The sequence below is a fragment of the Nuphar pumila genome, chromosome 14 (genome assembly GCF_984573655.1).
Source record: "Nuphar pumila chromosome 14, dmNupPumi1.hap1.1, whole genome shotgun sequence".
Taxonomy (NCBI): Eukaryota; Viridiplantae; Streptophyta; class Magnoliopsida; order Nymphaeales; family Nymphaeaceae; genus Nuphar; species Nuphar pumila.
In genome coordinates, this window is record NC_143262.1 from 22904666 (window position 1) to 22923854 (window position 19189).

The 19189-nt window shown below is 37.5% G+C and overlaps 1 protein-coding gene across 1 annotated transcript; it reads right to left on the reverse strand.

Moving 5' to 3' along the window:
* Positions 1 to 6325: 6325 nt before the first annotated feature.
* Positions 6326 to 17896, reverse strand: LOC149816621 (uncharacterized). The gene is made up of 6 exons (XM_089987921.1): positions 17517 to 17896; positions 17152 to 17311; positions 16880 to 17056; positions 16699 to 16782; positions 7352 to 7433; positions 6326 to 7238 (listed from the first exon to the last, which is right to left on the reverse strand). The coding sequence occupies exons 1-6, from the start codon at positions 17825 to 17827 to the stop codon at positions 6799 to 6801; spliced, it is 1254 nt and encodes a 417-aa protein (XP_089844047.1). The 5' UTR covers positions 17828 to 17896; the 3' UTR covers positions 6326 to 6798.
* Between the last annotated feature and the right edge of the window lie 1293 nt (positions 17897 to 19189).

Below are 19189 nucleotides of genomic sequence, written 5' to 3' on the forward strand. Positions count from 1 at the left end.
AACCGAGAAAGAGAGAAGGGGGATGGCGGGTTCGGCTAAGTGTGAGCCTGAGCCCAACCACAAAGGATGGCAGTAATTTCTGCCCATCCTCCACCACGGGTGGTGGCTGCAAACCGAGCAGACCACCCCACCAACATCGAACCCCAAAAGAAAGGAAAAAGATCGAGAAGCTCGATTGCAACATTGAGAGAAATCAAAACAACAATAAACGTAAAACGAACATGCATTGAGCAAAATAGTCTAATCCACCGGAAACCCCTTGCATGCCATGGGTGCAAGGTGGTTTGGTTTCATGGAGGAGTCAAATGCCCCACATCATCTCGAAAAGGGGAAAAAGAACACATGCATCCCCGAACACCTTATTTGAGAAAAGGAGAAATCATGCAACAACCCATTCAAAGCTTGACTCAAACATAAGAAGACATTTCCGAATCGAAATGACGAACATGCAAAACCTAATCCACCAAAAATCCCTATGCATATTGAATAATGCATAGTAGGGAAGTCAGTTTCATGCCATTACAAAGGAAAGAACCACGTGTTCTTTTTTCTTGAAAACAAGAAAACATGCGAAATGGAAGAAGGTCGAAATCTCACCTTCGAGGCTTTCAAAATGGTGGAGAGAATGCTACGGTTGAGAAGCTTCAAACTAAGTAGTGCTTAGCACCCACACACTCTCATACACGGTTTGGAGAAGAAGGGAATGAGAGAGGGAGAGAGAGGGAGGAGAAAGAGAGGAGAGGGAAAAATCGCCCATTTTTTGGGCTTTCTCTCTCTTCCTTTACCTTAAATACTTAGGGTTTAGAAATGGACGGCTAAGATCTAAAGAGGGAAGATAGAGGGCTGGGGTGCTCCACGCCCTCCCATAGCCGCCCATACACCAAATGCATGTCTATTATTTGAAAACTTTTGAAACTCTTTCAAAAACGCCATTGAAGGGTTTTGAAAAAGCATTTAATGTTTGTGAAATTTACAAAGGATGCCCAAGGCTTGCCGCCCCATCCAGACAACTGATTTTTGCTATTTGAAAAACTTCAAAATAATTACAAAAAGGCCATGGGGTGCAGTCCCATGCCTTTCTCCTTGGAAAATCGCCCCTCATGATGAAGCCTTAAGCCTCATCATGAGCCTTGAATCAAGTGTGTGGCCAATAGTGCCCCACCCTTTTCAAGCCATGCATTCTTTTACAAGAATGCCACCACCCAGCTGGTCAACCCTTGACCAGCTGGTCCTCATGGTCAAAAACATCCTCCTAGAGGGGCGCCACATGGGTTGGGACGTCCATGGATCCGGGCCAACTCCAGATCCAAAAACGCAAATGCACTATATTTAAAACAATGCTTATTTAATGATTTCAAAATGAAATTCGACTTCAATAAATCATTTATTTATCTTCAAAATCTTAAATGACATGGAATGTTCAATGCTTCTTTGAGAGATTCCCCTTCATTTGCAAGAAATAGGCTTGTTACTACTCGCGTACTATCGTTAAGCAAATCTCGTAATTCACATGCACTGACGGGGTTTTCTCGTCGTATAGATCCCAAATTCGGGGACAAACCATAAAAATACAATATAAATTTACCCTTAAATTTTCAGTCTGGAATTAAGCTCTTCTTACTCATACACTCTATTTACGCGATTTCGGGTCGCGCGCGTAAAGCTGAAATACAAGGCATAATCAAATTTATACTTACTTACGTGCACCCATCTTAAACACACAAAAATATACATATATCAACTCTATGCAACAATAAATTCTTTAGAAAATTTTGCGGGTCTCTCTCTCTCTCTCTCTCTCTATATATATATATATATATATATATATATATATATATATATATATATATATATATGGGTAGGTAGGTGCAAAATTGATATGTGCTAAATGAGTTTTTCTGCCCTTCTAGTGTTTTTTTCGTAGTTTTGTCCCAATAAATGTGTTGGACATGGTCAATTTACAAGGAATCCACACTTGGATAATGTGTTTTCTATGAAAAAAATGATATTTGGAGCTTCAAAAATTTACAAAGATTTTGGACCATTGATTTTTCCTACCTTATAAAAACTCACCCATGTGTCATAATTGAACATTTTAAGAGCTGGTCACTACAAAATCAAGTAGATAACATCTATGGTCAGAATTTAAAAATAAAACAAAAAAACCTTGAAAAACTCTTTTAGCACTTATATATAGTTTTGCGCTTTATCCCATCATTTCAGTTTAAGGTCATTTACTCTAAGCATCTTATCTTATCTAATCTTGAATATCTACGCTTGAATGGGCATTAAAAAATAAAAAATGATTGTACTGTCATTGCAAAATAGTGCATTTTTTGAAATACCTAGCAATTTTATAAAATTCTTCACGTCTAAAATTTTGATTTCAAAATTTTTTATCTATTTACAAATATAGTATGACCTTTGCAACTCTTGCAAATATCCCCAAAATGTACAAACCTTCATGAAAATTACCCGACACAGACAAGAGAGCATTCACAAGTATGAGTCACTAAGGTTGTGCCTATGCCATTTTTTGTTATAACACATGCAGGAGGATATTTAAAAATACAATCGTAACTTATGATTGCAAATGTCCTAAAAATGAGCGAACCTCCGTTTACTAAATACTCTCACATTTGTGAATTTCCTCCTGCATGTGCCCCTTATGTGATTTTATTAAAAGTAGGCTCATACATTTTAGGCGGCATTCGCAACAATGAGTTGTGAATGTCTCTAAAACGTGCAAACCTCTTTTAATTAAATACTCCCACATTTGCAAATGTCTTCTTGCTTGTGCCCCTTATGTGATTTTAGTAAAATAAGGTTTATCCTTTAATTAAATACTTTCACATTTGCAAATGTCTTGCGAATGTTGTCCTTCTAATTAAAGGAGGTTTGCATAGTTTGAGAACATTTACAACCATGAGTTGCGAAGGGGCACAGGCATAAGAACATTCACAAATGTGAGGGTATTTAGTAAAAGAAGGTTCTCTCATTTCTAGGACATTCAAAACCATGAGTTGTCAAAAGGTCATACTGTATTTGAGAATGTCTTCTTACCTAAAAAAATTAACAGAGACAAAAAGGACATTCACAAATACAATACTACCTTCGTACCATTTTTTCTAAGAAGGTTTGCACATTTTGGAGACATTAGCAAGAGTTGGAAAGGTAGTGCTATATTTGTAAAGGGTTAAAAATATCTTTAAAAAGTTAAAAATTGAAATTTTGAATAGTCATGGGATTTTGTCAAATTGCTAGTATTTCAAGAAGCACACCATTTTTTCAAGGATAGTAAATCATTTTTTATTTATTTTTTGCCCCACCATTTATTGCACCACAATTATGAGTTTTGCCATGGTTTGACTAATTCTTTATTCATTCCATTTCTTGGACTGAATTAAATTTGAAGGGGGTTGGTTTGGTTTCCCTTGGCATAGCCGCAAAAAACTAGACGTAATCATGTCACCCTTACAAACGACAGTTTAAATGCAACAGTTCATTGAAGTTAATCAGCACTTGAGTAATGCTGATGTACTGCGGTCTGTGGAGATACAAGCTTCACCTTGAGCTGGTGTTTTTTCCTGTTCAAATGTGCAAATAGATTGGATTTAGTCAAATATCTGCTTTGTAATTTCCAGTTTTGGATCCTTAAAACATGGTTCACACATTTGGATTGGATTCAGATTTGCTTAGATTGCTTTCAGTTTCAGATTGAATTTGGATCATCAGTGTTTTAGGTCAGATCTAATTCAAGTTCAGATTAAAATCCATATCTGGTTGCATTTTGTTATGTAAAAAACATTGGGTTCTGGATTTAACACTAAATCATTGGATTGTATTTCAGATTCAGATTCAGATCTGACATGATCCGGCCTGCATCCTATCCGTTTGCACCCCTATTTCTACTAGACAAGGCATTGCCTTCCTACTGGTAGGTGCTATCCGAAACATGGCATTAACTTTAAGAATATACGTGCTCTCTCCTCCTTCGATCTTGGGTTGAAGTAGGCACTGTTTTCTTGAGTATCGGCTGCAAATGGATCTGATATGGTTGGATATCTGATCCGAATAGGATATGTTATTTTCATTTACAAATCCTTAAAATAAGATCAGAATGTCCATTAGAATCCAATTTAGATTTGTTCAATGGGATTATTTTTGGACTTATCAGTATTTTAAATCAGATTTATGATCATATTCTGATCAAATCTCAGTGACACATACATTTTGCATTTAAAAAACAATTTTTGAATCTTTTTTATCAGATTTGGTATTACACATATATGCTTGATCCGGGTTCAACCCTACTCTACCTCACTGGTTATCATTTGGATCTAAACCTAGTTTTGGATCTATTGCCCGCAATTCAGACTTGATTATAGATCTGGCATGATCTGGCCATATCCAATCTTTATTCTTTTTTCTTTCATGACAAGGAACCCTAGCCAATAGGGATGCAAATGTGTTGGATCCAGGATGAAAGTTTTGAAATTTTTGGCCATTCCTGATCTGATTCTGATCCGAATCCCCATGTTGGATGTTCCAGATCCGAACCCATTTTATCCCTACTTGCCGAGATCCCGGCCACTTAATGGACCCATCCCCCAGCGAGGCAAACCCTAAGAGGGGCTTACAACCACCCTGCCTTACATGGCCTACCTTAGAAAGGTACAGACACAGTCGTGCGCCAGTGCGGTTTAATCGGGCGCCTTCATCTCAACACCCTCACAACCACCCTGCTGGCCAAGCGAGCGAGCTCCCCAGCGGTGCCATACCCAAACTGTTAATTTGAATACATACTTTTATGCTAGAGAGATTTGCAGTGAATGCATGGGTTCCAATAGGACAACGATTGGCCCATAATGTGCATCCATCATGGATAGCTTCTCCGAACCCAATGGTTCGTGAAAACTCCACACACAGCATCTGGCTTGCTGTTGCTTTGTACGTAAGAAATATTGGAGCCTACTAGAGGTGTCAACGGGTCGGGTTTACCTGGACTCGACCTGAACCAAACCCCATAGAGGGTCTGGGTATGGTGATAAGTAAGAAGACCTGGTTAAGACCCGGGTCTGGATCTGAAGGTCCGATTAATACATGGACCCGGGTATAGTTTATGAAATTTTATACCAGACCCAAGTTTCGATTAAGACCTGCAATTTTTCAATGTAAAAATTATAAAAAATATGGTTTTAGCAGGTATAGTCCAGGTCTGGTTCATGTAGTTCTTATCAGGTCCGGGTATGGTTTCTCTTATAGTGGACCCGATAAGAGCCTTGTCTGGATCCAATACCATACCCAAAAATTGGGTCCAAGTTTGGTTCCACTTGGGTCTGAATCAAACCCGACCCTTGGACACCCCTAGAGCCTAACATAAAATGATTTATAGGTTGTGCGCTAATACACTTAGCGCCGGTGAAAAAGTACAGGAAAAAAAAAGAAATTTACTGGCACATCTACCAGTTGCGCCAGTAAAGAAATTATTTTTCTGGCGTACATAAAAAGTGCGCCAGTAAACAAATCACTTCTTCTTTTGGCCCAACCCGTTACTTAGGCTTAAGGGCTGGGAAACAAGCAAGCTACCCTTGACTCAGCTCATAAATATCTCCTTCGGAAGGTTTGACAAATTGAACATGAAGAGTAAGTGTTTAGTTTGGATCGTCTCATGTAACCTTGTTAGATGTATTTCACATCATATAGTGTGGTGTAGAATATATGATTGAAGTATTTGATTAGCAATAGGTTTAAATGTAAAATCTATATATCTTATTACTTTCATCTCTGAAACAATGTATTATTTTGTGATCCTATTACTTCCAGCTTGAAGCAATGCATTTTATCTGTAAAGAAGCCAGCTCATTGTGAGATCAAACATGGCTCCGTGCACCATAAGAATGAGCGAAGCTTGAACACTTCATGCGTGGCTCCTTTGGCTTGTTTACCAGCCTAGCAAGGTTCCATGGGTAAGCACGTTATACCATCACTGCTCAATCACTTTGCCGAATCAAAGACTAGATCAGTTGTGACAAAGAATCTGATCGATGGTAACGATCTACTGGTGACCAGTTCTTGATCAAGTCATGCAAAGCAACGAGTGTTAAAATTGAAAGGGCATCTGGCCTGAAAAACACAGTAACACCCATCTGTACTTTGAAAACCTTTCAGACTTACGTTAAACTTGATGTGATCTGGAACTAAACCCATGAGACTGGTTTCTTTGGTTCATTTCTACCAACATTTTTTTTGTTAGGCAAGCTGGAGGATAACCCACAGGCAGAGCCCTTGCGGGCTGATATGAGATTAAATTGGAGCATCCTTGTGACATGGAATTCACATGTTATTTATGACAACAATGCATGAAGTGGTAAAAGTACAGGAATAACAACTGTTGGGAGTTCCTTACAAGAAACGAATTGAATGTTATGATTATTGCCAATGAACTTTATAGTGACAATGAAGTTTGAAACTCCATATTGCCCAGCCTTCCCGCTTGCAGCTAACTACTTGAAAGGTAAGGGTGATCACAAATCCAAAGCAACTAAAAAGAGCTAGAAAAGAGCTCAATTATCAATTACAGTAGACAAGCTCCACCATAGCTTCTGGCATAGAAGCTTCTGTAGATTCTAACAGGTACAAGCAAAAACTGGTGCAACGTCTTCTCAAATCTTCATCTTTTTGCATCAAGCTGGAATGCAACAAACTTCCATGTAGATCACAAAGTTCCTCTGGTTTTCCCTCTTTTGATATGTAAATATGTTATGGAAGCTCTTGATATCGGACTACGGCATTGCCCTATGATTTACGGTCACCGCCAAGTTTCAAGAACTTTCTCGCAACCCCGAAGATTACTGCCTTTGTCAAGAGCCCTCTGTCGAGGCTGCATGCAAGAGCCACAGCACCACCAACAACCAAATATTTGGGTATATTTTTTCCCCATGGTCTTTTAGGAGTTGGTCCATCTGATTCTGACAAATCCATCAATTCCATCGAGCTCAAGTAATCTGCATCAACTTTGGTGTTAATCTGAGCCATTGCCACACATCTTGAGAGCGGTCCTTCTGCCTTCCTTGAAGCATGATAAGTGCGGAGGCCAGGTTCAATCTTCTTGACAGCACCCCACATCCCCTGACGAACACCAAGTTTGGCAATTTCCCATGGGATGCCCATGTCTTCATGATGAAAGAGAAGCACTTCACAGGCAGTTAATTGTCCGTCCCCTCTCCTAGATTCCACTGTTTTGTGTATCATTACGGCATCATGGTCGGAGTTCAAAAGCACATAAATGGTATGCCATAAAATTATTGGTGATTAAGGAGCAAAAAAGAAAGGGAAGTAGCTAGTGTACCTGCTCGTAAAAACCAGCTTGAATAGTACAAATCCACTCGTCTTGGTTTGTTATGCCTTGGTAAGGAGGGGTATGCTACTCCCTGAAACATTAAGAAGCATCACATTTTAGCAAATAATACAAAAGAAAAACTGAAGATTAAGTAAATTCAAGAGCAGAAAATGCATCATATATGATATACATCCAATCCCTTGAGACAAATAGAGCATCATTAAATATTTACTAGTTCTCTTTAAAAACAAAAATTATTTGCACAACTGTGAATGAATTGATAGCAACTTGGCCGACAGCTGCAAATATCAAGTTTATGGCACACAAAATTGACAGAACATGTAATCGATATTGGAAACAAGAGAAACACATGATTATCCCCCTAAGGCAACCATGAGATTCAATATTGAGACCAACAGGTGAAAAGTGTGCTTAACAATTGCAAAAGGTATATCCATGTTATGCTTCAAAAATACATAAATAAGAATAGAAAGAAAAAGATCAATCTACATATAGCATGACCAGCATTATCCAAAAAAATGAACGTTATATCAATGCTAAAAATCATAATCAGCATCAGGTTCATAGGTGATGGTGGAAAGGCAGTGTTAAAATCCAACCAGGCCCATTGCAGTAGGTGAGAAAATAACAGAAAAAAAGACACTTCAAACAAGAAGAATGGAAAAAAATTATGATGTTAAAGTCCGAAGTTACAAAAATTAATTGATTTTTCATTTTACTAATTACTCTCACATGATTAATGAATTAAAGAGCAGCGGAAGCGACTGAAAGTTTCAGTATTGTTCATAGGCCTAATTTTTATAAAATAAGTAGGAAATATTTCATATTTACACTTGATAATGATGACATACAAGTCCAAGTAAAACATTTGCTAATAGTTTCAGTTTTCAACATCAAACACAATAAACAATAGTAAGAAACAGTCCACAATGGTGCTTGCATCCAAACGAAACTGCAGATGAAAAAAAGGACGAAAAACAAGGTTGACTATTTGACATCTGCAAAGGGGTACATTTTTAATCCAAGTCCTTGTTCCATGTACCCTATAGATATCAATATAATCAAGAACTCTATTAAAACCTCAAGCACAAAATAAGGAAAGAGGCTTGATGCCAACACAAGTAATCCAGTATCCTGCATAACCTATGGTACCCGGACACTCCATTTTGCCATCCGTACCCGTGTCGACGCATGTATCCTCGTGTAGACACACATCGACACCCAAACATGCCATTTTACCCTTTGTACATACAAGTTTGTATTTAATTTATAATTATATTTTTTAGTTTATAACTTTATATTTTCAGTATATAATATATATTTTGAATATAGCACATATATTTAGATTATATTCTATGTCACAGGGACTCAGCATAGAGGCCACCGCACCCGCATCGACGCAATGCGGGTGCGGCACCCGGTGCTGTCAATGTGACCCTAAGTGCGGTCAACCAGCACCCAGGATTATTTAAAAATATTTAAAATTTTATCCCAAAGTCAGCCACGTATTTAACAAAGTTTTTAAAACATTGTGCATTAAATGCTTTGAGCCACATACATTCTTTTATTGTTTTTACAAAACTTTGTCATAAAAAGTTGAGCCATGTGAAATGAAATAGGGATCTTCGAAACACGAGCTTAGATTCAGAAGGGAAAGTGTCATGAATGACACTAAAGCATAACCCTTAAAAAGGGTATAACTGGAAACAAAATAAAAATAAAAAGATATTCTTTATTGATATGAAAAACCAATTGCTTAAGAAGCATTGGAATGGAATACAAGAGGGGTTGCACCCCTTTATATACACAGCTGAAAGAGGACTCAATAGAGTTGTTGGACACAGTCCAACGGCTCTAAATAGAGTTGTTGGACTGTGTCCAACAACTTTATTGCTAGTCAAGTCTAGACAGGACTTGACTAGCAACAGTCATTCTAGTTCAAACTGAACTAGATGACATAAAGAAAAAAAATAAAAATAAAGAAAAAAAAGTTACAAAAAAGAAAGAAATGAAAAATATATTTATATATATATATAATAATATAATATTATTATTATATATATATGTACAGTTTTACATTTTAACACTCCTCAAACTTACGGTACAATGAGCGAAAGTTTGTCTAAGAAAAAGTGAAATCGGGGAGCAGCAAGAGGCTTTGTAAAGAAGTCTGCTAACTGATATTCTGAAGTGACATATGACAGATCAATTATCCTGTGTAGATATTCCTCTCTGACGTAGTGACAATCCATTTCGATGTATTTGGTGCGTTCGTGGAATGTTTTGTTACCGACAATATAGATCGCACTTTTGTTGTCACAGCACATTTGTGAATTCTTTGTTGCTTCAGCTCCCATGTCAGCAAGCAGTCGTCGGAGCCAAACTACTTCCATGGTTGTGGTTGTCATGGCTCTGTATTCAGCTTCGGTGGATGAGAGATACCTTCTGCTGCTTTTTACACCTCCACGAGATCAATGATTCCCCTAAAAAAACATAAAAACCAGTGATTGAGTGTATGTTATTGGGATCGCCTCCCCAATCAGCACCAGTATATGCAATTAAATCAAGAGAAGAGGAGGAAGATAAGAAAAGTCCTCGTGAAAGAAAGGACTTGATGTCTCTGATAATACGCATGACTGCTCCCATATGAACAAAAGTAAGAGCATGTTGAAATTGACTTGCTGTGTGAACAGCATGTGCTATATCTGGTCTGGTAATGGATAGATAGGAAAGTGCCCCTACAAGCTGTCTGTAAAGAGTAGGGTCTGCAAGAGGTTCTCCATCATCAATCTTCATTTTAACATTAACAACTTCTGGAGTGTCGACTTTCTTATCATCAGTAATACCAGACCTGAAAACAATATCAAAAGCAAATTTAGTCTGAGATAATAAATATCCTCTAGGAGAATAAGCAACTTCAATGCCTAAAAAATATCTCAACAAGCCTAAATCAATCATTTCAAAATGAGATTTATGAAGTGTTTTGATCATTTCAACTCCCTGTTTATCGCTTTCGGTGATGATCATATCATCCACATAGAGAAGAAGCACAATGATCCCTGCATCAGAATTCTTAATAAACAAAGCAGTGTCAGTTAAACAGAATTGAAAACCAATATCAATCATAACACGACTAAACCTATCATACCAAGCTTTTGCTGCTTGTTTAAGTTCATAAAGAGTTTTTTCTAAGCGAAGGACTTTACCCTTAAGAATACTTAGACCAGGAAGGGGTTCCATGTATACTTCTTCAACTAGCTTTTCATTTAAAAAGGCATTTTTGACATCCATTTGAAAAATAGACCATTTTTTTATAGAAACTAAGACAATTAAGGTTCGGACAGTTGTCATACGAGTAACTGGAACAAAGGTTTCTTCATAATCAATCTCATATTCTTGGGCATAACCTTTGGCTACTAATCAGGCTTTATATCTTTCAAGAGTACCATCACTCTTGGTTTTAATTTTATAAACCCATTGACATCCTATAGTTTTCTTCCTTGGAGGAAGATCTTGAATAGTCCATGTAAAAGCCTTTTTAAGTGCATCTAATTCAGCTTTCATGGCTTCTATCCATTTGATATCATTTTTTGCTTGAAAATATGTGGATGGTTCTTCATATGAGTGAATTAATGCAATAACTGCCCTATATGTGGGTGAGAAAAACTCGTATGATACAAACTTTCCTGGAGGCCTCGAGACTCGGGATGACTGTCTAGTTGGAATGTTAGAATATTTTTCAAGTGCACACGGAGGATTACAATCTTGTCGCCTGGAATATTGAATACTAGTATCCCTATGAACTTCTTCATTTTCAACATTATGATTAAGATCAATAATTCTTTGATCATCATCAAAGTTACAGTCAAAGTCATATTTATCAGATGTTGATGTTAGATCTAGCAAAAAGGAGTACTCAGTGATGTCTTTTAATTTTCTAAAATCAAAAAAGCTCTCTTTTTCAAGAAAGGAAACATTTTTAGACACATATAGTCTATTATTTTTGAAGTCGAAACATCTATAACCTTTCTGATTTTCAACATATCCTAAAAAGGCACAGAGAATCGCACGAGAAAGTTTATCATTTTTGTCAATAAATATGAAACAATTGCACCCAAATATTCTTAGTCTAGAGTAGTTTGGAGAAATGTTCATAAGTTTTTCAATGGGAGTGATATTTTGTAACGAATAAGATGGCATCCTATTAATAAGATAGGTGGCAGTTAAGGCAGCTTCTGCCCAAAAGTCTTTCGGGACTTGATTTGTTATTAATAAAGTCCTAGTGGTTTTTATAATATGGTAATGTTTTCGTTCTGCCAATCCATTTTTTTGAGGTATATAAGGACAAGATCTTTGATGTGTGATGCCATGCAATTTAAGATAATTTTGAAAATCTGTAGATAAAAACTCTCCCCCTAAATCTGTGCGAAAAATAGCAATATCATTTTGAAACTTGTTTTTAACCATATTATGAAAAGTTTGAAAGTATGAAAATACTTGAGACTTATGTTTGAGAAAGTAAATCCACATATGTCGGAAGAAATCATCGACAAAAATAACATAGTAAATAAATCCTTCTTTAGAAATTACTGGTGCAGGACCCCAAACACCCAAGTGTATTAATTCAAGTGGTCTTGAAGAGAAAAAGGTTCTGTTCTGAAATGGTAATCTTTTCATTTTGCCGAGAATACAATCTTTACAATCAAATGATTCAGAGTTACAAAATTTTTCTAGATTTGGAAAATGTTGGATTTTGGCTATATGTGGGTGACCAAGTCTCTTATGCTACAGTTCCAACTCTGTTTTCTTAATATTATAACAAAAAACTTTCTTCGGCATTTCCAAAAAAACCATGTAATAGAATCCTCCTTCTCTATGGCCTTCCCCAATCAGCTTGCCTGACTAGCGATCCTGTACTCAACAACCATGAGAAGAAAAGAAAATATTACACTCATAATAAAAAATTTGAGATACAGATAAAAGATTTAAATTTAATTTGAGAACATGTCTAATTTCTAGAATAGAAAATTTCTTTGTTTTATAAATTTTTTCAAAATTTCCTATTTCTTCTATTTCAAGAAAAGTCCCATCAGCAGTAAAGACCTTTGACACACTTGTTTTATTTTTAACACATTTGGATAGACTTTGATTATTTGGGGTCATATGAAAAGATGCACCAGAGTTAAGGAGCCAAGAAATTTTACCTGGATAAAAAAAAGACAAGGCTGCTGCGCCGGTTGAAGCTTCAGATGAGGAAGAGGCACCTTTGATGAGAGGCTGAAGAATCTCCATTAGTTGGGCAAGGGAAACTAGAGGATTCTGATCTTTAGGCTCCGATCCAGCAATTGTAGCTCTTTTTTCTCTCAGCTCCTTAAGTTAAGGACATTGTGACCTGTAGTGTCTCAGTTCATGATAATGATGACAAATAACTTTCTTCTTATCATAGTCACCATTTTACCGGTTAAAGTGAGGAGGCCTATATGATCGAACATGATTCCCTGGTCTAGACACGGCTAAAACGGAATCATCTTTAATTTTTTAAAAACCTTTCCGGAGACGATTTTCTTCCATTGTTAACTCTTCAATAGTTTTAACAATAGAAGGAATTTTTCCTCGATGAAGGAGGACCAATTTAGTGGTTTCAAATTTCGGCCTTAATCCGGTAATAAACTGGTAAAAATGTTCAGCATAGAGTTGTTTCTGACGAAGCTCGATGTCTTTGGCACAATGCCACTTTGGTTCTAAAAGGGAAAGTTCTTCCCAAAGTTCGGACAACCCACTGTAATATTCACGAATAGTTTTGTCTCCTTGTGTCATCATTCAAACTTTTTCTTGAAGGTTGCACACGTGTGCAATATCTTTAAGGGAATACATATTCTTAAGGTATTCTCATGCCTTATCGGCATGATCAAATTTGGCAAGACTTGAGTATTTTTTAATGTCAACGCTATTGATAAGCCATGACATTATCTTTGCATGAGATATTCTCCATTCTTTCCATTTCTTCTCGTATGAGGCAAGAGCATTGATTTTCTCTTCTTCCGATAGAGGGACCTCTTTATCTCCCTCCTTTTTAATAAGAGATAGCTTAAGTTCTGAATCGGAACCATCCACAATCCCCCATAGGCCTTTTTTCCATATATGGTGCTTCATGATTGAAGCTCATGTTACATAGTTCGTATCACTTAGTTTCATAGGCATGATGGTGACTTTATCATTGTCATCCATTGATTACAAGGAGAGAAGGAATAGGGATAGAAGAGAAACGAGAAGAGAAATGAAAAAGAAAGAAGAAAATACAATACAACAAGATGTGAAATCTTCCCCAATGAAGTGATAAAACACTTTTCTTCAAGTGGTAAACACTTTTGCAAATGGACACGAAAACCGATTCAGCTTTTCCTCAAGATCTAGTACTTTTGTGGCTCTGATACCATGAAATGAAATAGGGATCTTCGAAACACGAGCTTAGATTCACAAGGGAAAGTGTCATGAATGACACTAAAGCATAACCCTTAAAAAGGGTATAACTGGAAACAAAATAAAAAGATATTATTTATTGATATGAAAAACCAATTGCTTAAGAAGCATTGAAATGGAATACAAGAGGGGCAGCACCCCTTTATATACATAGCTGAAAGAGGAGGACTCAATAGAGTTGTTGGACACAGTCCAACGGCTCTAAATAGAGTTGTTGGACTGTGTCCAATAGCTCTATTGCTAGTCAAGTCTACACAGGACTTCACTAGCAACCGTCATTCTAGTTCAAACTGAACTAGATGACATAAAGACAAAAAAAAAAAAAAAGAAAAGAAAAAAGTTACAGAAAAGAAAGAAATGAAAAATATATTTATATATAATAATATTATTATATATATGTACAGTTTTACATTTTAACACCATGTACATTCTTTTATACTTTTTACAGAGTCATAAAAGATGTTTCACTTTAAAAATATTTAAAGTTTTGTCCCAGAATGCTTTGAGTCATGTATGTTCATAAAAAGTTGAGCCATGTACATTCCTTTATACTTTTTACATAGCTTTGTCATAAATGCATTAATAAAAAAATAAAAACTGCATTGGAATGAAATTTTGCATTAAATGGGGAGAGGTTTGCTCTAATTTCAAGCAATTATTTTATTGTTTAATGGTTGAATCCACTGATAACCAAATTAGGTTATATACCCGATTAACTAATTGGATCTTGATTTGGTATGAATTTTCTACATCTAAATTTGGATCATAATTTTTATTATTCCTGGTGAAAACCAGATTTTTTCATTGGGAGTTTGCTTTATATATATATATATATATATATATATATATATATATATATATATATATATATATATATATATTAAAATATGTATATGCCCTCCCGCACCCAAGTTTTTTTTTTAAATGCTACATCGCCGCACCCACACCCGCACCTATGTGACAGATTATATTCAGTTTATTTTGAATTTATTTTGTATTTATGTGATATATATATATAGTCGTGTCCCCATACCACATTTTTTGGAATTGCCATGTCATACCCTCTGAACTTGTACCCGTACTCGCACCCACACCCACACCCATACCCAGGTGACATAGTGCATAACTTACAGGAGGGTCCACTATTATCGACTAATTAAATATACATATGCACAATAGATAAGAAGCATGTAATACCCAACAATTTGCAGCTAATAAATACTCCCACCCTAGTAGGACAGAAATTCAAACAACTTTTAGTACAAGTGTAAGAGCCAAACAGTCTGCAACAACCAGGTGAAAAACATAAAACCATGACTTCCCAATGGATTTAGTTTATCCCAAAGAAAAAACACGGATGAATACCCTTTTCCATTTTCTATGCAGTCACAAGGTGCTTAAATTTTTTTCCCTGTTTAGTAAAAAATTATTCATCTTGATTGACCATCTACATTCCTCTCCATCTAAAAATTAGTCTACCTCTTCATGCTATATACTAGCATGAGGAGAGCACGTCCTTCTAAGGCAAATAAATGACATGCATGCTGCTGTTTGTTCCCACTAGATCAAGATGCGGCCACAATAATCAATTTTTATCTACTCTTCCAAATTGGTTGACTAGAACTTTGTGAGCAGAAAGACAACCATCAAAAGAACATTCACCACCTAAACAATGGAGATGTATATTCTCCCTACTTTTTTCCCACAAAGGACAATGTAAAGTGATTAGAGTGAATAAACATAATTGAATTCCAGAAAATTATCTTTCTAAATGAACTGTCTTCAGTTGTCTTAATAAAGGAAAAAACTGAAGCTGTCTCGTGTTATTTCTGAGTTCCATCTCACTGCAGATCTTGAGTGCATGGAAAGTGATGGACTACAAAGCACATGCAACAAAGAGAAAAGAACACAAACCTTCTCCAACAAACAATCTTCAGTCTATAACAGAGATCTGACTATCAATCAGTGACATTGTTTTTCAAAGAAAACAAATGATATTGACCTTGTTATATTAATCAATCTTCACTTGAGACCTGCTCATGGTGATCCTGCTGGCAGACGTGAAACAAATAGTTCATACAGTAATTGACACCAAAGATGCCAAAACATGTGTACCACTCATAGTAACTTTCTAGAGTTGTTAGGTTTTTCAACAAAGTAGAGGACATTGATGTTACGGGATTCCTTGTATATCCTTGTTTATAAATAATGTACATATATATGTTATGTTCGTTTGGACATATACTGCATTTAGCTGCTGGAGTAAGAGAGAAACTGCTAGCATCCATTTGTCAAAGAGTCAAGTAATGATAAACATATCATATCTAATTTGTAACTGCTGGCTAAAAAAGAAGATAAACACTTAGGTCGTAAACTAGGAATTTATTGTGGATAAAGGGGCTCTAACCCTCACGATTTATAAAGACCAATTTTCCTCCTACAAATTGCATTGTTGTCGGCATTGACAGGTGGAATGGGACTCTATCTTTATTCTCTTTCGATCAGTCATTTCTCTCCCAGCCTTTTACTCTAGAGTGAATGATTTTATCACTAATATTTGATTCTTACTTCAACTTGGGACTATTCACAACACAAGAGTTATGAACTAATTATTATTATTATTATTATTATTATTATTATTATTATTATTATTATTATTATTATTATTATAAATTAATCACAGACTGAGATGCGCATCGCATGAAAGTATCCAATACGATGAGCAAATCAATATTCCACGACAATGCTATGACCAGAGAAAGCTAATTGATTGTTCAGAATAAATGTAATCAAGGCGTAAAATATGTAAACTCCTCCAGCTATATTATACAGAGTCTTCGAGTTTGTTTCCATACCTTTGTCACACAGTAATACGATCCTCCTGATTGCCATATTCGGCGGCCTATCGTGTATTCTCGGTCGCTACAGAAAAAGGGGAACTGCCAAAATATGTAATCAACACGAAAGCACATAAGTTTAATTAAACACCATCACGAACAAGAAGAGAGACAATTGCATCCCAAGGATATGGTGTACCTTCCTAACCCAGTGAACAATCATAGTTCCCGTGTTCTGGCACTCTTCCAACGTCGCAGCACGTATGAGCATATCGTCCCACGTCCTTCTAAACTCATCATCCCAGAAGAAATCCCTCAGTAACTCCGGCGTAGCATCCTCGTAAACTGTCCGGCTACGATATTGAGGAGGTCCAGTCTAAATTTTACGCCAAAACACAAAAAATCTAACCCCATTTGCTCAGAGTAGAACCCGCAATTTTCAGTAATTGAAAGCCAATCAATAGAGCCTACCTCACGATCCCTCCGCCATGCCCGATAGCTCATAGTCGGAGTCCTCCGGTCCATCATCTGATGCCAGACAGGACCTCCGTCCGTCTCGTCAACCAGCCGCCGCAAATGCTCGAAATCGTCAGCATTTACAACCGATTGGTCTCTCTTCATTAGTGCTGGACTATATTTCACGAAAACCATCAAAACTCAACAAAAAATTAACAAAATTAAACCCATTAACAATTGAAACAATGAAACAATCAAAAACACCATAACTCCAAATGACCTCAAATGCTCCAAAAATCCAAAATTAGAAGGAAACCCCATTTAGGCAATTCAAAACCCAGAAGCACAAGAACCAACCACATCAGAAACAAGAAAAGTACCTGCAAACGACGGCATCCGGTCCCTCTCTCTCCGGCCTATCGTCCGAAATCCACGAAATGCGACTCTGGCACTGAGCTTTCAAAGAATCTAAGCTCGGCAAGGAGCTCAAACCAAACCCCAGGTGCTTCTCAATGGCCTTCCCCAAACTCTGACCTCCACCACCACCAATCACTACCATCTCCACCCACTTGGGCTTCCAGGCCCACCCCACCAAGAGCCCCAACAAAACCGCAGCCCAAAACGGCACCAAGAAGGAGAAGAGCTCCCCAAGGAACCCACCCGCGATCATCGTCTCAACGATGGGAGCCATGAATCAGCAACCCCTCAGGGAAAAAAAGAATAAAAAAAGAGGGTCCAAATGATGATACGCTGAGAACCAAAGGTTCGGCTTATTCTGGCGCCAAATTTAGAGGTGGGGACAGAAGAGAAGAAGCGGACGGTTGGGCTGTGGATAAGTATTGAGATAGCGAGGGAGAGACTCGCCAACCAGGCCGCAGGGAGATTTGGATTTCGGTGGGGACGGCCTCCAACCGCTACAATTGCAGGAGGAGGACTTGCCTGTCCTAACCTTACCTGCCGCTTTGGCGCCGCCTGCCATTTTCGCGCGTTAAAAATATGATATTAAAGTTTTAAAATAGAGTTTGGTTGCTGTGGGGCCCGTGGCAGACAAACAAAAACGGACGGTGGGGAATGTGACAGACAGACGAGTTGACGTCCGCCCATTTCGTGTATTTTTTTTATTGAAGAAACTAACAAAACCTAATTTTTTGAGCGGATAATAAAGAAACAATTTTGTTTTTCGGTCACACCAAAAAGCGTTCTTGATAAAACTTAAGGACTGTTTGATTCCCTCTCCAGGTTAGGACAGAATATCTTGCTCAGGACAGACAGGACAGTTGTCCTGTTCAGGAAACACTGTCCAGTTTGTTTTAAACAGATTTTTTTTATTTTTTAAAAATTGTCCCATCCCACCGTTCCACGGAGTGGGTACAAAAAAATCGTGTCTTGCGCATCCCACGGATGCACGCACTGAACATCGGAAACGTGCGTCCGCAGTTTGATTGTGGGTGCGTCAGCGGCGTCTCCCACGACGCAATCAAAAGCGCCTACTCATCTTGAACCGTTCAACCCACTGTCTAATTGTTTTATTAACGGTTCCACTCATGTAATAAAAGTATCTCTCTGCACATTATCTCACTAGTAGGGGGTGGCAATCGGGTGGGGGTGTTGGCGGGTTGGTGGGTCAGGATACCTCAACACGAACATGACCCGTTTAATAAACAGGTTAACCCGGGTCAAATGGGTTGGTGGGTTGGCATGACCCGTTTAATAAACAGGTTAGGCGGGTCCACCTGTTTACGACACTAAAAAACCAAACCCTAACCCGACTGAGAAACGGGTTAGCCGGTGGGATCAGATTTTCCCACCCCTACTCACTAGCACCTTAGCGTCACGAGGGCTGACCAGGGCAATTCATATTGTCGCTTCTCTTCCATATGTGGCTGACAGCCTCTCAGCTGTGGAGCTCAAACAGCAGACAGCAGACGGAGACACTTGTAACATTGCACTCAAAGTATGTAATGTGACTACATAAGTCCTATCATCATTTACACTTTTGTCTATACTACTATTATGGTTATCATCATCACCGCTACATTTACTTCTTTTTTTT

What these genes read in the sequence shown, in the direction of transcription:
- LOC149816621 (XM_089987921.1), bottom strand. Translation starts at nt 17,827, where the DNA reads ATGGCTCCCATCGTTGAGACGATGATCGCGGGTGGGTTCCTTGGGGAG. An exon ending in CATGGCGGAGGGATCGTGAG is followed by an intron (nt 17,057 to 17,151) that starts GTAGGCTCTATT and finishes CGTAAAATTTAG; the next exon opens with ACTGGACCTCCTCAATATCG. An exon ending in CGTATTACTGTGTGACAAAG is followed by an intron (nt 7,434 to 16,698) that starts GTATGGAAACAA and finishes TTAATGTTTCAG; the next exon opens with GGAGTAGCATACCCCTCCTT.